This window comes from Sorghum bicolor, chromosome 10 (assembly GCF_000003195.3).
Source record: "Sorghum bicolor cultivar BTx623 chromosome 10, Sorghum_bicolor_NCBIv3, whole genome shotgun sequence".
Lineage (NCBI taxonomy): Eukaryota > Viridiplantae > Streptophyta > Magnoliopsida > Poales > Poaceae > Sorghum > Sorghum bicolor.
This window is the reverse complement of record NC_012879.2, coordinates 47,301,363-47,323,582: the sequence shown is the minus strand read 5'-3', so window position 1 is coordinate 47,323,582 and position 22,220 is coordinate 47,301,363. Positions and strand designations below refer to the sequence as shown.

Sequence of the window (22,220 nt, the reverse complement as noted above, 5' to 3'; positions counted from 1 at the left end):
TGCGTGGTCGCTTGTGCGCGGGAAGGAGGCATCTCGCGCGCGGGAAGGAGGTGTCTGGCGCGCGGGAAGGCTTCGCTGGCGCGCGCGGAAGCCGAATAGCGAGCGGCGCATGATATCCATCTTTGGATACCGAAAAATCCGGGAAGGAGTGTTATCCAATTTGAAGACTCATCTAGACAATCTGTTGGGAGCTGTTTTTTCCTCATATTAGCCAAATTTACATTTACAAAATGATTTAGATACTCTGTTGGATATGCTCTAATCTCCCACCGCCGCACTCCGCATATCCCGAATCTCTCGGCCACGTTCCCAACCGAAGAGGTTTTATCGCCGCCCACTCCGATTGAATCTAATTACCGTGATCATAGGGTGCAGCTGGTTGCCAAGATCCTCCTGCAGGAGGGGTGAAGAACATCTAGTTGCCGGCACCGAGCTCTCGCGGGGTGAAGAACATCTCGTTCGCTCGCAGGCACCGAGCTCTCGCGGACTAAATCAATCAGCATCTGTGCCGCCAGACATCTGCTATCTTCTTCACAAGGTACAATACGAAGCCCTGTCCTACTCTGTGTCATATGGTCCATGGTCAAGAACCCTACTGTTGTTCTTTGGATATTCAATCTGCACTGCATTCATCTTTGTCTGACAACAATTGGTGGTTCGATTAATTAATTTGTGTTCTGAGATGGTTTGGACGATGTTAATTAATTTGTGTTCTCATATGGACTGGACGACTAGTGCTATACTAATAAGATGGAAAGTGAATTACTTATGTATACTAATCTGAAGGGTGGAATCAAAGTGGAAGGAGCAAAGCCTGATCTGAATTGTGCTATCTTGTTTGCCTAGACTGCTATCTTGTTTGTCTATGTTGCGATGTGAAATATTTGGTGTTCTGGGTGAAGCATGTCCCAATTTTTTTCTGAATATTAGTATGAACAGTGGATTCTCAGTATGTGGTAGTTTAGATGTACCATCTGATCATTAGCAATTGGGAAAACTTATGAGACATTATTTGTTTGGTCTTCATCTTATGAATAAATTAGTGCTATCAAATGGAGCAGTAAGGGCTTCCATGTATTCAGATTTCAGGGAAAACTCATTGGAGCAGTAAGGGTCTGCTTGCTGATACTGAAGACAACTCAGGCTAGTTCTGCATGATAAAAGAAATAATTCAGAATTATGACTAGAAAAAAATGGAACTATTTTAGAACTAATGCTATATAATTCAGAACATTCTTAGTGCTATATAATGCTAGTGTTCAGGCTGGTTCAAATATAAAAATTCTCTATTATTATTAGCTACTTTGCTGGATCATGACTTGCAAATTATTAAACAATCTATGACTATGAACTTTGAACGTGTATATGACTAAGAATTGTCCAAGTCAAAGAAGACCTGGAGATAAAAGGGTAAATGGGTGGAAGAGCAATGTCTAGACTGCTATCTTCTTTGTCTACATTCTACTGTGAAATATTTTTGTGTGCTGGCCGGTGTGAAGATTAGAATAGGAGCATGTCTTGCATTATTGATAATTGATTTTCCAATACTCATTATTTCCCAATACATATTTTCTCTCTTAAAATAATTTTGTTGATGCTCCAATCATCTTCTCTTTTAGTGTGCTGGCAGGTGTGCTAAGGTGCCGGTGATTGGAGCTTGGGCAGGTGACCAGTGTTTGCATGAACGCAAACAGAGAACGTAAGGTCTGGTTCTACAATTCATCTCTCTCCCTCCATCCCTCTTTGTGTGCAGCAAATTAATTTTCTTGCAACACTTCTATTATTTCTATTTGGGTGGAAAGTTGACTGCTTTGACACTTGTGAACCATATGCATATTTGAGTTTTCTTTTCTTTTCATGAAAGTAATTTGATTTTTCCTAAAGCGTGAATTCTAATATTTAGGTAGGTACTTTCCATGGGTGCGGATCGTAGTTGGATGTACAATGAGCGGAAAGGTAGCTTGTTTAGCCCAGTTTGGAAAGCTGGTTTGGACATTTTTCTGAACCATGCCTTTTCATTACCTGAAGCTGCTATAGATGGGACATCTAAGTGTCCATGTACTAAGTGTGACTGTTGCCACAAGAGAAAAAAGGATGAAATGGAGATGCATTTATGCCGCAATGGTTTCCAGTTGGGGTATGAGAGATGGACTAGGCATGGGGAGTCTGATGTAAATGATCAAGTAGACAATGAATACATTGGTAGCTCAGATAGGATGAATGAAATGGTAATTGATGCTATTGGTGCTGAAGGTGTCCATGAGAGTGAGGAACGAACTAAAGCAGCAAAGGAGTTATATGAGCTCCTAGAAGAAGTAGATAAACCGCTGCATGATAAGACATCTCACTCCCGCCTATCCATTGTAGCACGACTTATGACCATAAAATCACAGTATAATCTTTCTCAAGCTGGTTACAATGAAACAATGAATCTTATACATGAAGTTGTTGGAGATGAGGCTGCCAAGGATCTCCCTAAAAACTTTTATAGGTCTAAGAAGTTTGTGCATAGCCTAGGAATGCCTTATGTGAAGATTGATGCATGCCCCAATGGATGCATGATATATTACAAAGCCGATAGAGAAAATTTAGAAAGCTGCTCTATTTGTGGTGAATCTCGGTATGAGGAGCCAACTAGAGGAAAGAAATCTAGGAAAGTACCAAAAAAATTTTGCGTTACCTTCCAATTACTCAAAGGCTACAACGCCTGTACATGTCACAGAAGACGGCAAAGCACATGGGGTATCATGCACAACCCCGCAGCAATGGTAATATTATGGCTCACCCTTCGGATGGAGAAGCTTGGAAGGAATTTAACAAGTTGTATCCAGAGTTTGATAAAGAGGTTAGGAACGTGCGTCTTGGTTTGGTAACTGATGGTTTTACACCTTTTAGTGCTCATGCTGCCCCATACTCTTGTTGGCCTGTCTTTGTTGTTCCATATAACCTCCCTCCTGAAATGCGCACTAGAAAGAGCAACATCATCCTTGCACTCGTTATTCCTGGCCGTGAACACCCGGGGAAGAACTTTAACGTATACATGGAACCACTAGTTGATGAGCTCCTGGATTTATTTGAAGAAGGTTCTCTTACTTATGACTGTTATAGAAAGGAAAACTTCACCATGAAGGCAATGGTGTTGTGGACCATTCATGATTTTCCTGGATATGGCTTAGTAGCATGTTGGAGCACACACGGGAAGCTAGCTTGTCCAATTTGTGGGTCTGACATTAATACATTTAATTTGAAGCATGGGAAAAAACCTTGCTGGTTTGATTGTCATAGGAGATTCCTTCCAGCTAGCCATGCATTCCGCAAAAGTGTGAAATGTTTTCGTAAGAAAACTAAAGTTACAGATCCTCCACCAAAGCACCTATCTGGTGTTGAGATATTGGAAGAGTTAAATCATCTAACTCTTGATAGGACATGCAAGAATAAATATGAAGGGTTTGGGAAGTCCCACAATTGGACAGATATTAGTTGTTTGTGGCGATTGCCATACTGCAAAAAGTTGCTTCTCCGACATAACATTGATCTCATGCACAATGAGAAAAATGTTGCAGAGGCACTATTAGGCACAACTCTAGATATCGCAGATAAAACTAAGGATAATATTAAAGCATGTCTTGACATGGCTATGCTTTGTGACCGCCCAACTTTTAACTTGATTAAGAAGCCCAATGGCACATGGTCAATACCGAGGGGAAAATATTGTGTTAGTAAGGATGATAGATCGGTTATCCTCAAGTGGTTCAAGCAATTGAAGTTTCCAGATCGCTTTGCTGCTAATTTAGGTAAATCTGTAAAGTTGGATAAACATAAATTTATTGGTATAAAAAGCCATGACTTACACATAATCCTCGAGCGCCTACTGCCAGTTGCACTTAGGGGTTTCATCCCTGAGAAGGAATGGAAGGATATAGCAGAATTATGTTTTTTTTATCGACAAATATGTGCCAAGGAAATTGATCGAGAGATAATGCGTAAACTTGAGGAGGAGATTCCAGTTCTTCTCTGCAAGCTAGAGAAAATGTTTCCACCAGGGTTCTTTAATCCAATGCAACATCTAATTGTGCATCTTCCATATGAGGCAAGGGTAGGCGGACCTGTGGCATTTCGTTGGATGTACCAACATGAGAGGTAATTATTTAGTTTTTCTAAATCAGTTAGTTCAGCTCGGTTCATTTTTTTGTTATTATGTCACTAAACATTCTATTAATATTTTGCTAGGTACATGCATGACCTGGGCCTGAAAGTGCAGAACAAAGCTAGAGTTGAGGGCTCTATTGTAGAGGCCAAGATTGTGAAAGAGATAACTGACTTTTTTTCTGGATATTTTGCTGACCATGTTCGTACTAGATGGAAAAAGATTGACAGATACAATAGTAGAGGAACACACGTGAAGAATGGTGGCTGCACTTTAGATGTTTTCCAATACCAAGGCACCCTTCATGGTAGGGGCGTGCCTCATGATCTCTCAGAACAAGAATTGAATGCAGTGAGGCTATATATTTTGACCAATTGCTCTGCTGTAGATCGACATCTTGAGTAAGTGATTCAAATAACAATTTTTTAACTATTCTAGCAGAGGTTCTATAACTGTATATATTTGTAGGTCATTTGTGGCACAGAAGTGTGCTAATAATCCTAGGTTGTCAGTGAAGGCCCTGGACCAATTGATCACAAATGAATTTGTGGACTGGTTTAAGAACACTGTAAGGTCATATTATTCCTTAATTAGCCAAATTTCATCAACACATGTGTATATATATTTTTCTAATAATCATTTTTTATAGTGTAGAAAGGATACTGAAGCAGATGAAGACTTGTGGAATTTAGCCAATGGATGCAAGTCTAGAGTACTATCATACAGCTCGTATGATGTTAATGGCTATAGGTTCAGATCAGAGCGATATGAGATTTCTTGTGCAAAGGTGACCACAGTGAACACAGGGGTTTGTTTGACATCATTCACCTCAGATGATCAACAACTTGACTATTATGGTGTAGTCGAGGATATTATCAAATTGTCTTTTAGTGCTGGTAGAAAAATTGAAATGGTGCTCTTACAGTGCCGCTGGTTTGATCCCATCTCTGGTCTTAGATCTGAACCAAAACTAGGTTTGGTGGAGGTCAAGCCATCTTCAAGGCTAGTGATTTTTGAACCCTTTGCCATGGCTCACCAAGCCACACTAGTATACTACTTGAAGTACCCATCTCCAAGGCCTGATTTGCGTGATTGGTGTGTTGTTAACAAGATCCAACCAAGGACCTTGACCAACCTTGACAGAGATGCTGCACATGAGCCACCTACTAGAGATGTATTTTTCCAAGAAGATGAGCTGCAGGGAAGCTTCTCCATTGATGTTGATGGCTTGGTTGATGACGTACCTGTATCTTCAGAGGCCATGGATGATGTCCTTGATCCCCAAGACATTGAAACTATAGAAAAGCAAAGCAGCACTGAAGATCAATTGGATGATGCCATTTCTTATCATGGGAGTAGTAGTGACGAAGAGCAACAGTTACTTGAAGAAAATAGCGACCAGGAAGATATTGACGAGGATGAGGAAACCACAGATGATGATTCCTTAGAATTTGATCATGATGATTATTGAATCCTTATTTTAATATGTACATTAGTATCTTACTATTTAGCTTTCATGTCGAACAAGAAATATGTCTTCCCAATCTGAATGTGGTGCATGCTTGTTCGATTGATGATTTAGTTCACTTATTTTACTTGTGTATCACCTAATTTTTTGTGCCACCTCATCTTGTTTAATAAATATTTTATGCAACGTACTAATTTCCATGTATGAAGCAGGATGAGTGTAACACCCAAAAATTTGATTTTCAAATAATAGGATTTAATTTGATTTATTTGAATATTTTTATGAGCATGTAATATAGTAAATAAATATTTTTTGTTGAAATTAAAATTCACCATAAATTTAGTAACATGTCCTTGCATTCATGCTGGCCATAATTTTGTTCTGTGCTGTGTGGTTTAGTTTGATCCAAAATTTGAATTCATTCTCTAATTGAAAATGCTTTGGAAAATAAAATAGAAAATGAAGGGAAAAAAAGAAAAGGGAGAGCCACCTGGCGCGCGCCTTCTCCCCCCTCCTTCTCTGGCTGTCACGCGGGACCCGCAAGTCAGCCTCCCCACCCACCTTTCCTTCTTCCCCAGCGTGGCCGAACACGCCTCCTCACGAACCGGCTCCAACCGATTCTGAAAACGACGGGATTCCTACCAAATCCGCGTGCTATGCCCTATAAAGCTCTCAAATCAACCCCGTAGACCTCCTTCCGCACTTAAGCCGTTCAACCCGAGCTCTAGCTTCCTTTTCCACGAGAACTAGATCTCGCCGAGAGTCCTCTCCGCCGCGGTGAGTGCCCGGCTGTTTCTGCTCCTTCTCGTGCCCCGATCTCGCCCCTAGTGAGTTCGCAGTAAGCTTCTCCACCGTCCCATGTACTCCTTTCATTTTTTAGGTGATCTAAATCGTGGTTTTCGCGTCTCCGGCGATGTCTCGGCCATGGCGCCGCCGCGGGCGTCACTGTTCCAGCCGCCGTCGGCTAGCTCGGCGCCCAGATCAAACCACCACCGTCGGATCGCGATCCAGCGGTCAGGATTAAAAGATAACATTTCACATGTGTTTTTGCTAAAGAGCCCCCCTCCTTTTTGGCATTAGAACCCGCGGTCCCTTTGGCGCCTTTCGTAAATGCGTTTTGACGATATGAAAGCGTAAACCGACTCAGTGAGTTCCAAATACGTTTTCCAGAATTCACAAAATTGCCACTGAAACTGTTTTGCTTATAAAATATTCGTTTAAACACCGTTTTTGTCCATTCAAATTTTGTTAGATTCGTATTCGCGAGCTCTACATGTTAGAAGTATTATTTCTCTGTTTTGAAACTTTTTATTTTTGTAGTAGCATTTAATTAATTATTTCTCTAAAGGAAATCTTAGAAAATTCATAACTTTACCGTTTTAATTCTGATTTTTGTGAACTTTACGTTTATGTGATCGTAGCGCTGCGTAGAATATTTTGATAAACTTTTATATTTGTTTTACCACTGTTTGGTGTATTGTTCTAATTATATCTTGTTTGCTTTGTGTATGATTGTCTACATTGGATTGCGTGTTGTTGATTGATGTTTGGGAATAGACGGTGAGCCGTACGTTGGTGATCAAGATCAAGCTTTTGAAGACCAGCTGGCTCAAGAGAGCTTTGATCAAGGCAAGTATAACTTGGGACTATCCTTGTTACCTATACACAATTAATACAATATATATCATATGCATGCTTTCACCTTGATGACCTTAGCAAAATCATAGATGATTGTTATCCTGAATTCCTTGTTACCTATTTGGATATGCATATGGGTAGTTCTTGCTAGTGCTTGATTATTAATCCATGATCTTGTGACATGAATATTTGAATATACAATAATCAATAAAATAAGCTCTCTAGCAACTTGAATATAAAGGGTGGAAAGAACTCTGGCTTTTGCTGGATTGATCTTGACCCTCCATAAGGACTTATCCCTTGGCAAAAGCTGGGACAACTCGTACAACCATGAGGGCTATATGGCTCTGGCTTTAGCTCAGTATGAAGAACTTTTATAGCTTGTTAGAGGTTACCCGAAAGGGTGGAGGGGCTGAACCGTTTTGGGTATAGTGCGAGCCCCTGTCCTTATGTGTATAGGCTGCGCGTCATTGTGCCATTTGAAAGGGGGTATCTATATCTACGCGCAAAGGAAACCTTGCGCGTCATTGATCCCTGCCGACCACCCTTGGAAGGGGGTTAAGAGATTAGCTACCTCGGGCGAAAGGGTAAATCATGACTCATGGGTAAAGATGTACAACCTCTGCAGAGTGTTAAATCTAGTATACTAGCTGTGCCCACGGATACGGGTGGCCCGGAAAACTGACACAATAGATGGACACTGATGAATATGATTAATGATGATAATTGATGGTTTATTATGTTGTTTATATGTGTTATTCTTAATTCTTGTATACATTGATCATGTGGTTATGGGATTAATTATGCTACCTTGATATTTGCTATCCAATGACTAAACATGCTGTTGACGGTCCTTAAGTATCAAATTTAATTATCAAATAAACAAAGAAAAGGATCCAAATGAAATCAACATCTAGACTTAGGGTTTTATCTGACAGAATTCCATGAGTTTTGGTGTTTGTCTATTTCTGCAGGGGGTTATCAGGAAATAAGGAAGAAAGGCCCACATGTCGGGATTACATAGAGATATCAACCCACCGCGCAATTTTCTACCATCTAGAAAACTCCAGAAGCCACGGGAAGGAAGCGGAGCCCGAAAGGGGCCAGGACCAGGGCGCCCGCCCTGAGGACCTGGGCGCCCGCCCCCCTCTGGACTCCGTTCCGGACTCTCTTCGCACACGACGTTCCACCGACCTATTGGATCCAGAATAACATAGTACCACCTCGCCTATCGACCCAAAAACGCATAGAAGGGGAGGACTATATAAGGAGACCCCCTCTGGCCCCTGGAGGAGACAAGAAATTATCATAGAGATTGAGGGGTGCCCTCGAAGGAAAATCTCTTCTCTAAATAATATTTCTTTTTAGGCTTAGCAACCAATGTAAGTAGAAATAGATCTTCTAGTTTCTACTAGATTGAGAGAGATAGAGTGGAGGTGTGGATCGGAGGAAGGCCGGCCTGTCGGTGTCTACTCCGAGTTGTACCTGTGGGATCAAGTCTCCTAACCCGAGGCTTGCTTCTAAGATTCTTCAGTAATTCGACTTCTAATACTAGTAAGTTCTTGTTTTATTGTTCTTTGGTTTATGAGTTTACTTTAATCCTCTTCCGGTTGAGTATTAGAGTAATCACTTGTTAGCGTAAACGTGGTGTTTAGGCTAGGGTACTCATAGATATCCCCTGACTAGCTAGACCGTGGTAGTAGCGAGGAACGTGACATTTCCGAGTTACCTTTGCAGATCACATCTCGTTAGCAGGACGGGTAGGTTTATAGGTGCGGGTCGAACATCCTTTATGTTGTCTAGATTCCGTGAGCCTCCCCAATAGAACAGTAGATCATCCTTATTAAGGTTAGAACGAGACTACAGTTGCAGTCTTCTCTATACATCACTCACATCGAGAGACATTCTTTGTAGCCTAAAGGGATAGTAGCAATAGATTTGGTTAGTCAGATGCACCCTTTCTCCCAGTGGTAAAAATATAAATACGATAACTCTGGATAACCTCCCGGGTGAAATGCTCACCGATATCCGTGCGCTTGCGGATTATTTTCTAATTGCGTTACCAAATATCAACAAGCATTTCTGGCGCCGTTGCCGGGGAGAAAGACGGTTTGCTGAGATAACTTTGAGTCTTGCTATTATCTTGTATTATACTTTTATACATTTATTCTTTTATCTTTTTATTTTTATCTTTATGGATAACTTGAATTCCATACCTATAATTAAATTCTTTGCACCTTCGGAGACCAGCCATAGACCATGGGAGTCAACACGTCCTGCCCCTAATTATGATCTGTGTCCGGAGTTGATTGCAATAGGTCAAAACCAACCCTTTTCTATAGCCGAGGTCCTATCTTTTAATCAAAAAGATAATGCACTTTTAGCTACACCTAGGGAATGTGTTAATCTTTCTATAAATTCTGGTTTAGACCTAGCCCTACAAGACCATGTTTTTCCTAGATATTTTCACATTGGTCTTAATCATATAATTTTTGGTAGAGTCTTTCTTTCTTTATCTATTAGTAAAGGAAGGTATGTCTTCATTTGTGGACATCCTTCTTGTACTAGTCTTCATAGAAAAATCTTAGAGATAGAGAAGGAATCATCTCCCATACAAGGAGAGGAAGTTTCAATAGCCGATTTCCAAACATTTCAATCCCATGATTCGGCTATCCAACCCATCCTTGAGCTTAATAAATTCTACTATGCTCTTTCTCTTGAACCTCCCGATAATCCTATGAATCTCTCTAGACATCCCATGCATAAGAAGGAGGATCGAGAAGAGCAACATCAATGGCTAGAGGGCATTAAAAATCCATGTGCTATCACAATTGAATGGATAGATAAAACAAATTTGAGAGACAATCCTAGAGGAATTTTAAGCATTCATGAAGAATCATCTTTGGAGTTTGAGAATGAGAGAAACAGCAGTGAGCATGGAAGTTATTTCATAAATACCTCACCCAGTCCTTGCTCATATAAAACATCTCTCCAATCAATTGGTCTCTCCATCCTTATCACATTTGAGATCTCCAACCCCCTCTTCTTTTCTATTTATAAAAACTTTAAAAGGGCGGTTGTCGATGCATATGTCTATAATAAATATTGCAGATCTCGTTGAGTTAATTGATGGTTCCCCAAGGACAAGCTTAGTGTCCTAAAACAAGCACTTCTAATTATTTGCAACATTGCCTTGTGTATTGAGCATATAAAGATAATTGTAGAAATATTCCTTCGGGTATTCTTGCCACTAACCTTTCTAGGATTGGAGCAAGAAGATCGGATGAATGACAAGCGCAAGGTATGCCCAACCAATCATCATGCAACATTAAATTAAATTCATCCAATCTTGAATTTTGCAAAATTCAAGCTTGGGGGAGTACTTTACATAAAACATCCTTTGCCATGTTGCTATGTTGGTTGTCCTTACCTTTGAGACATGCTCAATTTGTTAAATACTAATCACACTACTTCATCTCCACTTGAGTAGATCTCTATAAAAGCCATCATGCTACCTTTGTTTATCCTAGTAAGTGTTAGTTTGGAAGTATTGGTCACACTTCCAATGGCATTTAAATTAAGCGTGGTGCTTAGGTTAAATAGCCTTCCTTAATCTGATTAGACATGGAGTCTAGTTTGGTTACTGAACTAAAAACTGCTTGAGTAGATATTGGTATATTTTGTTGGACTAACCCCTGTAGGAAAACTTTCAATAACAACCTGGGAAGTCCTGAGATGCAAACTCATTAGAGATGAAGAAAGTGACACATGAAGTTTAACAATTTGCACAAGAAAGACGTAGCTCATAAGAGATGATTCATGGAGGGTGCCACAAACACGATGCACAACCGCTAAGAAAGGAAAGCTTCCACAAGGTGATACTGTACCATCACTCTTCAAGTAAGGTAACATCTTAAGGTACTTGACTAACACTTTTATAACCTCCTCCTTGGTTCTGGCATTCACATAAATAAAGAGACAAACATGTATGATTTATAACTCCAAATTAACCAACTCAATTAATTCAACATGTTTAATCCTTTAATCCTTGTTCTTAGTACTACCTTCGTGATCTCACACTCCTAATCATATAAGCTAATATGTTGCACATTCAATCTTTAGAAGATATAAACAAAACATAAATATAGATAGATTATCTTTCCATTAGGTTGAGCCATCTGATCTAACAAATGTTTTAAATGCTACACTCATGATCCATCAACTTTGTCTTGCTCAATATGCTTAAGGTTAGAGAAGAACAAATACACTTTTGGTTCTGTTGGTGTTTTCCACCAACAGGGCCTATGCACTTGATCTCTGTCTTGTCTCTATGAGCAGGACACATTTTGAGAAACGTGAAGGCGTTTTACAACTCTCAGATTCCATCAAGTGAAGAACCGAGATCTACGAGCACAAACACAATGGAGATCAGACACTTAGTTTCCCAAAGGAATATTGAAGAACCTCTGTGTCTGAGTTGGTACCTTGTACACTCCAGCAAACTTCGTGGTGATAGAGACTGGTAGTGAGGAGAGAGCACCCATCATCTTAGGGAGGCCATTCCTAAACACCAGAGGAGTCATCTACGCTAATGCTGCCAAGATCAGTCTCTACATCAAGGGGAAGAAGGAGAGTTTCCTTCAAGAACAAGACTACACAAGCTTCAGAGCAAACCCGACATGAACCAAGGAAGAGGACCAACAGGAGGAACAGGAACAAGCAAATGTGGACTGAGTCAGCTAAGATGGTCACTGCAGTTCAAAGAGGTCAAGATCGTCGACTCAAGTCGCCATTCCTGATCAAGAAGGACAACCCTGGTGTTCCAAGCATCGAGTGCACAATCAACGGATACTCTTTTCAGAAGACACTCTACGACACCGGATCTAACGACAACATAATGGCCGCAGTCACTTATCAGCTCCTGTATGGAACCATGCTCCTACAACCAAGATACATTCAGCTTCAGGCAATTTTTAGGTCATTGACATGAGAGAAGACGAGTATGATCCATCCACCATCCTTGGAAGACCGTTCCTCAGCGCTATCAAAGCCATTATCTATACTGGAACCGGAGAAGTCCACATGCACTTCCCCTCTGAGAAGGTACGCCACTACTTTAATGATTCTAACTATATAGTTGAAGATTCTAAGCAGGTCAGGACAAGAAGAAGACAACACAACCGCAACCAGAGGAGGCAAATCATCAAGGACGGATGGGTAGACTACGAAGGAGAAGTGATAAGGACTGAAGACATACAACGAACAGAACTGTCCTGAGGAGACCGTAGCACCGAGTCAGGTATGGAAAGAGAACATAGTTATACACAAAGAGGAGGCGCCACCGGAATCACCGACTACGCCACCTAGCGAATTCCAGGACGACTAAAAACACAAGGAGTCCCATTCGGAGGACTTAAAAACACCGAACGCCTTGCCAAGAGGTAAACTTGGTAGTTATCCTTTTCCTTTCAATTATTCAATTATAGTTTGCTTAGTTAATCAGGTTCATGCTATCTTGAAAAGAAAATAAAAATACTAAAAATGTTAAAAAATAGTAAGCCCCATGTGAGTATGCTCATGGCATAAAACCCATAAGTACATTCACTGTTGTGGCATAAAAATAAAATAAATAAGTTTTCATCTTAAATTAAAAATATATAAATATATATATATATATATATAATAATAATAAGTGTATGATCCTGCTAAATAAATAACATTTATTAAGGAAGCTCAACATGATGAAGGCTAGATATTTATGCTAACACTTAATTAGTTCCACAAGCTTTGTTGTCTATTTGAGCTCCACAGAATTTAAGAATCAAGAAGACTAGCAGACGGAGGACATTCTAATCGCTGTCAAAATACTGCTGACTTTCAAACACACCTCTGCCACCTGCTAGCTACATCAAGAGAAATTACGTCAAAATTCAGCTTGGGGGAGAGCACCCCCTTTTATCTCGATAAGTATTTCTATCTATCTTTATACTTATACTATATTAGAATATAAATACACATAACTATGAAAAACCAAATAAAGATTTTATGCTTATATATATTTTGCTTAGTATGTTTAATAAATAAATAAAGTGGCTATGCTAATCTGTATCTAATAAAACTTAAGCATGGATATGATGAATAGTTGCTCTGCCTAATTTGCAAATTTGAAGTTCTCTCTCAAGTTTAGATATAACTGTTATAATTTAAGGCTTGCTCTAGACCTAAACTTGTGGGATGAAAACTTGAGCTGAAGTCTAAGTTGTTAACGGATACGATATGGGAAGGTTGAGCTGCTGTTTATCTGTTCCTAGAGATGCTAGAATTCTGGAGAATTTTATCTTTGAAAATCTTTAAAATGTTGCATGATGAGTTCCTGTATGATGAGAGTTTAAATTCCTACCACAGCCATATATACATGCTTGCTAGACCTTGAGCCACACATTTACCATTTACTGCTTATGAGCATTGAGTGTGGTCAAGCTGTGTAGACCCTTAGGAGCTTGTCATGTGGTTAAAATCAAGATTCACTTGCACGATTACTCATACATGCTACTTCTACTCCGGAAATATCATCCACATATATCCACTCATTTCTATCTCCAGTTTTACCCAAAATTATTCTACTCCTAATCCGGGAGAGAATAGCCAAAAATATTTTCCTATCCCTGTTATTCCCTGTGAAATAAATGCTCTAGTTATTTTGGTTACTACCACTTGCTACATTATTTCAGGAGATGAGTGCTCTAGAAAGAAAAAAAAAAGAGAAAAAAAAAGAAGAAGAAAAAAAAATAAAAAATATACGAGTAAATAAAAAGGGGCAAGTGCCCGGAACCTCGAAGAAAAGAAAAAGTGAGACGAGAGGTAAAAATGGACAAGTGTCCGATAGTAGAATTAGGGGTACAAGATACCCACCTGAGAGGTAAGAAAAAGAAAATATGGAGCATCTCATTCTCCCCAAAAAGCTTCTAAGTGCAAGAAAGGTATGTATCCCCTTAAAAGAGCAAAAGTAGAATTAGACTTTCACCATTGTTATCACCATCATCACCATACACCATACATTCGCCACACATGCACATCTTGATTTGACTTATTGACTTGTTTCTCTGGATCCATGGTTTGACTATGCAATAAATGTCTTGTAAGTATGTATACTTTATCTCCCACCTATGAGCTCCAGATATTAAAGCCTTATTAGAGTAGGGTGAGAGAGAAGACAATGTCACTATGCTTCATACCACAAATACTACATATCTTGAGAGAAGGCATATACCATCACTGCCTTGGTAAGGATCCAAAAATACCACAAAAGAGAGACCTGAGAGAATCATATAAGGAATTTCTGAGTTTTATTTGAAAATCTGCAAAAACCCCAGAGCTATAGCTGATCAAGAATAAGAGACATGACACTTGGCTAGACTGTTCTATCTTTTAACCACTCAAGACAGAAGTGACGGTTACAAGTCCTATGGTGTAGGTAAAGTAAGTAAGTTTTAAGTCTTAACAGTTTATTCTAAGTCAGAGATGAGATCTTGCTTAAATGCGTGTGTACTTCTAAGAAATGAAACCACTGCAGAAACTCTTGAGTTCATCCTTGCTCAGGGACGAGCAAGAGGTAAGCTTTGGGGAGTTTGTTGACGGTCCTTAAGTATCAAATTTAATTATCAAATAAACAAAGAAAAGGATCCAAATGAAATCAACATCTAGACTTAGGGTTTTATCTGACAGAATTCCACGAGTTTTGGTGTTTGTCTATTTCTGCAGGGGGTTATCAGGAAATAAGGAAGAAAGGCCCACATGTCGGGATTACATAGAGATATCAACCCACCGCGCAATTTTCTACCATCTAGAAGATTCCAGAAGCCACGGGAAGGAAGCGGAGCCCGAAAGGGGCCAGGCCCAGGGCGCCCGCCCCCCTCTGGACTCCGTTCCGGACTCTCTTCGCACACGACGTTCCACCGACCTATTGGATCCAGAATAACATAGTACCACCTCGCCTATCGACCCAAAAACGCATAGAAGGGGAGGACTATATAAGGAGACCCCCTCTGGCCCCTGGAGGAGACAAGAAATTATCATAGAGATTGAGGGGTGCCCTCGAAGGAAAACCTCTTCTCTAAATAATATTTCTTTTTAGGCTTAGCAACCAATGTAAGTAGAAATAGATCTTCTAGTTTCTACTAGATTGAGAGAGATAGAGTGGAGGTGTGGATCGGAGGAAGGCCGGCCTGTCGGTGTCTACTCCGAGTTGTACCTGTGGGATCAAGTCTCCTAACCCGAGGCTTGCTTCTAAGATTCTTCAGTAATTCGACTTCTAATACTAGTAAGTTCTTGTTTTATTGTTCTTTGGTTTATGAGTTTACTTTAATCCTCTTCCGGTTGAGTATTAGAGTAATCACTTGTTAGCGTAAACGTGGTGTTTAGGTTAGGGTACTCATAGATATCCCCTTACTAGCTGGACCGTGGTAGTAGCGAGGAACGTGACATTTCCGAGTTACCTTTGCAGATCACATCTCGTTAGCAGGACGGGTAGGTTTATAGGTGCGGGTCGAACATCCTTTGTGTTGTCTAGATTCCGTGAGCCTCCCCAATAGAACAGTAGATCATCCTTATTAAGGTTAGAACAAGACTACAGTTGCAGTCTTCTCTATACATCACTCACATCGAGAGACATTCTTTGTAGCCTAAAGGGATAGTAGCAATAGATTTGGTTAGTCAGATGCACCCTTTCTCCCAGTGGTAAAAATATAAATACGATAACTCTGGATAACCTCCCGGGTGAAATGCTCACCGATATCCGTGCGCTTGCGGATTATTTTCTAATTGCGTTACCAAATATCAACACATGCTATCCACTATTAAAAGCTAAATGCAGTCAAACCTGTGTCAGCTATTTGAGCCTCATGAACCCCTGGTTATACTTGTTGAGTACGATATGTCCTCACTCTTGTAATTTCCCAACACCCCAGGTTATGCTAATGATGATGATTGGAATGAGGACTATCACTATGAGTATTAGGTTTGGAGTCAACCAGTCAACAGTGTCCCTGTGTGGAGCTTCCGTCGAGAGCGTTGTTTATCTCATATTATTTTTGTGTAACACTATGTGATTTATTAATGTTCCACTATGTAATAAACACTGCAATGATACATTTGAGATTTGTCTACTTATGTGTGCGACTGTTTCTGGGGCACATATGAGTCTTTTATATATCCTATTTTGTTCTTAAAATATGGGTGTGACAAATTGGTATCAAAGCTTTGTTGACTTTCGGACGCAAGCCTAGTTAGAAATTGGCCGTCTTAAGGTCTTGAAATTACTATAAAGTCCTTGTTCTATAAACCTTGATATTTTTCCTCAATACTATATCCTTCCCATTGCTATTCATATTCACCTTGTTGCTTATTTTAAAGACTTGTTCTCATCCCCACTCCTTGATTTGAATATGCTTTTAGAACTTTTCTTACCACCTTCTAACGTCATTGAAATAGGAGTTATAGGATCTTCACCCTTAATAGGAAGAGAACGTTAGTACCGCAAGTTGAGTCAATGCTTGAAGTGTGAACTTTTAATGCTTGGTTTGGTTTGTTATTATGCTTATGCTTGATTTGAATTTTTGTAATGAGTGCTGGAACCTTGTGGGTATATCCACAAGTTCCCTAGTTAAGAACCTTTAGTAAGAACATGAATAAATAGTGGTTTGGGGTCATATCCTGTTTCTGTCCTTTGCTGTTTTCTGGAGCAGTCTGCAATGATTCTGGTATAAATCAAATTATGTTCGTGTAATGTTCATCAATGTTTTCTGGGAACAAGTAGACTTTCCCATATTTCCAATGCCACAAGAATGTCATGATTATCTGTTATGAGCTGTGAGTTATGGCTGTTTAAATTTGAAGTTTCTGCGCAGTCTGGAATTCTGGAACAGTTTCGGTTGTACCCAGTTTTTGATTAAACCAGCTTTGGAATCTGTTAATATGATCTAAATGAAAGTTGTAGACAATTTCTTTATCTTTCCAACGGTTTACAGCATGTATCCTTTGATATTCTGGAACTCGAGATATGATTGATTTTCTGATCTACTGATGTTGGATGTTACCCAGAAAATTTCAGATTCCGTTAACTCTTGTAATTGTCATGTTGGGCATTACTAAGATGTGTTTATATACCTTGGAATGCAGATGGCAGCAAGGGGAAGAGGCAGGGGCAGAGGCCATGGCAATGGTGGCAATGCCCCAATCACTGTGGAGGAACTCATGCAAACCCAAAATGAGATGATGCACGTTTTCTTTCAGCACCTACAGCAGCAACCTCCACCAACACCACCACCTGTTCATGTGAGGGATAAGCGTGGGGAGTTTATGAATGGAAGATCTCCGGTATTCACACACTCAGCTGATCCCATGGAGGCAGATGATTGGTTACGTGCTGTGGAGAGGCAACTGAACATAGCCCAGTGCAATGACTTGGAGAAGGTGTTGTATGCTTCTGGACAGCTTCAGGGGGCAGCTCAGACATGGTGGGAGTCATATCAAGCTGCTCTTCCCAACAATGCTCCTCCTGTCACATGGCTAGAATTTTGTAGAGACTTCAGAGCTCGACATATAAACTCGATCAAGGACTGATAGTGGTGAAAGACTTCCAGAAAGTGAAAGACCCACAATCAAGGCTGCTGGAGAGTAAGTAAAAGACTTCCAGAACTGTTTAGTGTTTAGCATGTAGCATGTCCTATTTTTTTCTAAGTGCTGATGTAATGGCAATTTAATCAAGTGCTCATTGTTTAGATTAAATTTTAGCAAGGACAGCTTATCCATGATGGAGAACAAAATGTCTTGTCATTAGTTTAGTAGCCTACTTATAGATAGTTGTATGCACCAGCATAGTTATTTAAAAAGTTTGCAAAGACTAAAAAAAATATGTTGTATTTTTAACATTCCACATCTTCTGTAGGCTGGGTGTATTCAGTAATGGCCGGTTCCATGAGTTTTTTCTTTAACATTTCATTTATGTATCATATATCTTTTATACCTATATGATGATGTCATTTGTTTTATGTAAAATTATCAGGAACTGGGAAGTGCATCCTTATCGAACTTCTCGCAAACCCCCAACTGTAATTGGTGCTCTAGTTCGCGAGATGTATCCTGTCGACGAAAGCTAGTCGGCAGTCTACCTTGGGGTATACCCACGGTAGTAGTTTATCGGTAGACGGTGCGCAAGCTACGAACTTGATGGTGACGCAAGACACAGACAAGGTTTTTATCCAGGTTCAGCCGCCGTGTGGGTGTAATACCTACGTCCTGCGTCTTGTTGTATTGATTTGTGTCAAGAGAATAATGTGTCCTAGGGGGGTCCCTTGCCTCTCCTTATATAGTCCAGAGAGCAGGGTTACAGATCTAGAAACTAATCATAGTCGGTTACAATTGCCATAGATAGTACGATATCAATTCCTATTCTAACCGACTAGAATCCTGCTTGATCTCCACGTCCTGTTTCCTTGCGCGAAACTCCGAGCAGTCGGATCAAGCCTCGAACTTGTCTCGTAATGGGCCAAGCCTCCTGGCCCAAGTCTTGCCGTATGGGTATAGGGGTTTATACCCCCACAGCTAGTCCCCGAGCACCATGTATTGTGATGTAACACGTCGTCTTGAGCTTCTTCGACCAGTAAGGCTTGACATCTTCAATAAGCAGGAAAGTCGCCCAAACAGTTGCAATTGTATCTTGACCAACTCAAAAGACAATTGATCAACATTGACATCGAAGAAGTAGGTTGTTCGAAGAATGCATGGTGCTCTTTAATCAAAAAAGATTTCTTTCCTGGTGAAGTGTGCCTACTTTACTTTTCTGAAAAGTAGAGACTTTCAAAAAGCAAGCATGTTCACCGCAAGGTGAAGTGTGCCCACTTAGTCCCTGAGCCTGGTAGTAGGTGACGTAGGCACGTGGTGCCAGGGTCAAAAAAGTCTTCATAGAAATTCTAAAACTGAGATGCATCGCCAGATGCATCGTACCGATGTAGTCCCCGAGCTTGCTGGAAGGCGAAGTATGAGCCTTGTAGCATGGTCTAAAAATTTAATTTACCATTCCCCGAGCATATCATGCTCGTCTGCAATTGTATAGACTAATCGATCAGTCCCCGAGCATATAACGCTCGGTGATCGGTACAGTCCCCGAATTTTCATCTTGTAGGCTTGGTCGACCAGTCCCTGAGTGTATAGTGCTCAGATTGGTCGGTGCAGTCCCCAAGTCTCCAAACTGGCAGACTGGTCGACCAGTCCCTGGGCATATAGTGCTCGGTGGTCGGTGCAGCCCCCAGGTCTCCAAACTAGCAGACTTGTCGACCAGTCCCCGAGCGTATAGTGCTCGGTGGTCGGTACAGTCCCCAGGAATGTCAGTCCTCCACCAATTCTGCCTGTTATTTTGAAAAAAGCATCTTGCCACATTAATGTGTGATGTGACGAAGCATCCTGGCATATTGTCAGATGGCTGCGTGAAAAGGTGCGCCTGGTAACTGTGCAGCCGCTCTTGGCGCGGTTCAAGAAAAGGAAACCATCAATTATACAAAAAAGCCGCCGTATTAACTGCCGGTAATTGTTGAGAACCGAAACGCTGCATCCGCCGCTGGGCCCGCCCACTTCCCAAGAATGCGGGAAGTGGAAGAGGTGGAGCTGTTGCTTATAAAAGCCTGACATTACACCCATAATCTTTACCCTGCCTTTGCCTTCGAGCTTTCCATTCTTGCCATTCCTGTCTTCTGCAACCACCACCAGTTCTCCCAGCTCACAGTCATTCCCGCAGTATCAATGGCGAAGAGTGACAACAAGAAAAGGGCCGAGCTGATGGCGAAAGAGTGGAAGAAGTCCCGGAGCAGCACGAGGTCCCTTAACGACCTCGTCGGAATGGGGCTACTCCACAACCAGGAGCTCGGTGCCTGGAGGGCGCCGGAAGGGGAAAGCTACCCCGACCCTCGTGCCGGTGAGATCGTGGTTTTTGAAGATTTTATCAAAAGGGGCTTTGGGATTCCTGTCCAGCCTTTCCTCCAGGGCCTTCTTCTTTACTATGAGATCGGGATCTGCAATCTGCACCCGAACTCAATTCTTCTTATCTCCACCTTTATTCATTTGTGCGAGGCCTATGTTGGGATAGAGTCGCACTTCGATCTTTTTCGTTATCTGTTTTGTCTGAGGAAGAAGGGAGCAGTTGGAGGCTCCAAGATTGCAGGTGGAGTATACCTCAATCTGCGTGATGGAATGAAGAACCGGTACCTCAACTGCCCGTGGAACACTTCTCTTACCGAGTGGTACAAGAAGTGATTCTATATCAGGGAAGAGCCGGGTAGCACCACGTTCTGCGACGTGGGCTACATCCTCGAGAAGAGGGTCAGCTGGACAGACCGCCCAGACTTCTCCGGTCAAGTGGCAGACCTAATGAAGCTGATCGACTGGTCCCGTTTAGACGGGCCAGGGGTGGTCGGGAACTTTATTGTACGTCGGGTGATGCCCTGCCAGAGGAGGGTACACTCGGCGTACGAGTACGCGGGGAGCCTGGACCCGACCAAGATGAGCCCCGACGGTCTGGAGAAGACGGAGGTGCAACAGCTGATGAACGAGTTGTTCAACTTTACGGATGACAACTTCGTTCGAAGTAGTGATCGGGTGCACGCCTTCAAGCTGGGGCGACCAGCTCCTAAGGTAAATAAATAGTGTTATTGACTAGTATTGCTTTTTGAGTACTCGTCCGCCTAGTTTATGACTTGTCGATGGTTCTACTGCAGATTGGAGACATTGATCGGTGCGCAGTGTACATATCACTGGCGCCTGGTATGGAGAATCCTGCGGGGGTGGACCTGCTAGAGGACGACGCTGCTCGGTGTCATCAATACACCAGCAGCGAGGAGGAGCAGAACCGTCCCGCCCCAACCACCGAGGATAGGGTAGCGGGGAAAAGGCCACTAGCAGTGGATCCGCCCCCTGCAGAGGCGCTGCCGGCAGAGAGCAGCCAAGCGCCGAAACGTCGTCGGCTCGTCAGGATCACCGGCGACGACGAGGAGGAGGAGGCGGCACCATCTTTGGTTCGAAGGCCGCGTAGTCATCCGGACCTTGCGCCGGCCACTGCTGGTCGAATGACTAGCGACCCACCTGCCCCACACACCAAGCCGACGCGTGTTGGAGAGACAGGAGCAGCGGCGGCGGCTGGTAGGACCAGGAGAAGGTTCTTCACCGCAACGCACAGGCGCTCCGATCTGTAAGTTGCTCAATCTCACTTTTACGCTTCATCTTGTTTTTGTTATTGCTGCTTTTGACATTGGTTAAATGTCATATTTTGTTAGCGCGGCATCGGACGTTGACCCTGACCACATCGCTGGCCAGAGGACGGCCGAGCCCATAGCTGTCGTTGGAGACGCCGTGCCACAGACCACCCAGGAGCATGCCGAGGAGCAGCCCGCGACGACGACCGCGGCTGAGAGTGCCGAGGAGCATCCGGCGCTGGCAAGGGCCAGAGCGGGCACCCCTACAAGGGATGGAGAGGCTGCGAGGACGCCTCCCCCAAGCAACGTTGCAGAGGAAAATGGCAGAGCTGGCGGAAGAAGGGAGAGTCCCAACCCCGCCTCGAGCAGGGGCCTCTTCACCAGTAGGCTCCCCTGGCCTGGATCAGGGTCCAGTGATACCTGCGACCATGGCCGGGGGTAGTGCGGAGGGCGAGGAAGCCCGGACGGCCTCCGACGATGAAGTGGAGGAGATCCAAGGTCGTCCCCAAGATGGCCGCCAGCACGTGTACGTGTGGCGCCAACGCGGGGACCACTTCATCGGTCATGAGGAACTCGCGGAGACGGAGGAGGCCACGAGGGTGGAGCGCGCAGCGAAGTGGCTTGTGGACGAGGTTAAGGTAAGTAGTCTTTTGTGCTGCTCAAAGTTTATATGCATTGTTTCTGGATTCACTAAGTATTCTTCTTGCAGGGCGCAATGAAAACGGCG

At 42.3% G+C, this 22,220-nt stretch overlaps 2 protein-coding genes across 2 annotated transcripts; both read left to right on the top strand.

Moving 5' to 3' along the window:
• Positions 411–5,801, top strand: LOC8061924. Its single transcript, XM_021450318.1, has 6 exons — positions 411–538; positions 1,620–1,704; positions 1,904–4,140; positions 4,231–4,548; positions 4,616–4,715; positions 4,797–5,801. The coding sequence occupies exons 3-6, from the start codon at positions 2,714–2,716 to the stop codon at positions 5,616–5,618; spliced, it is 2,667 nt and encodes an 888-aa protein (XP_021305993.1). The 5' UTR covers positions 411–538; positions 1,620–1,704; positions 1,904–2,713; the 3' UTR covers positions 5,619–5,801.
• LOC110431159 lies at positions 6,540–21,935 on the top strand. The gene is made up of 3 exons (XM_021449876.1): positions 6,540–6,628; positions 21,133–21,489; positions 21,575–21,935. Exons 1-3 carry the CDS (start codon positions 6,540–6,542, stop codon positions 21,933–21,935), a joined length of 807 nt encoding a protein of 268 aa, XP_021305551.1.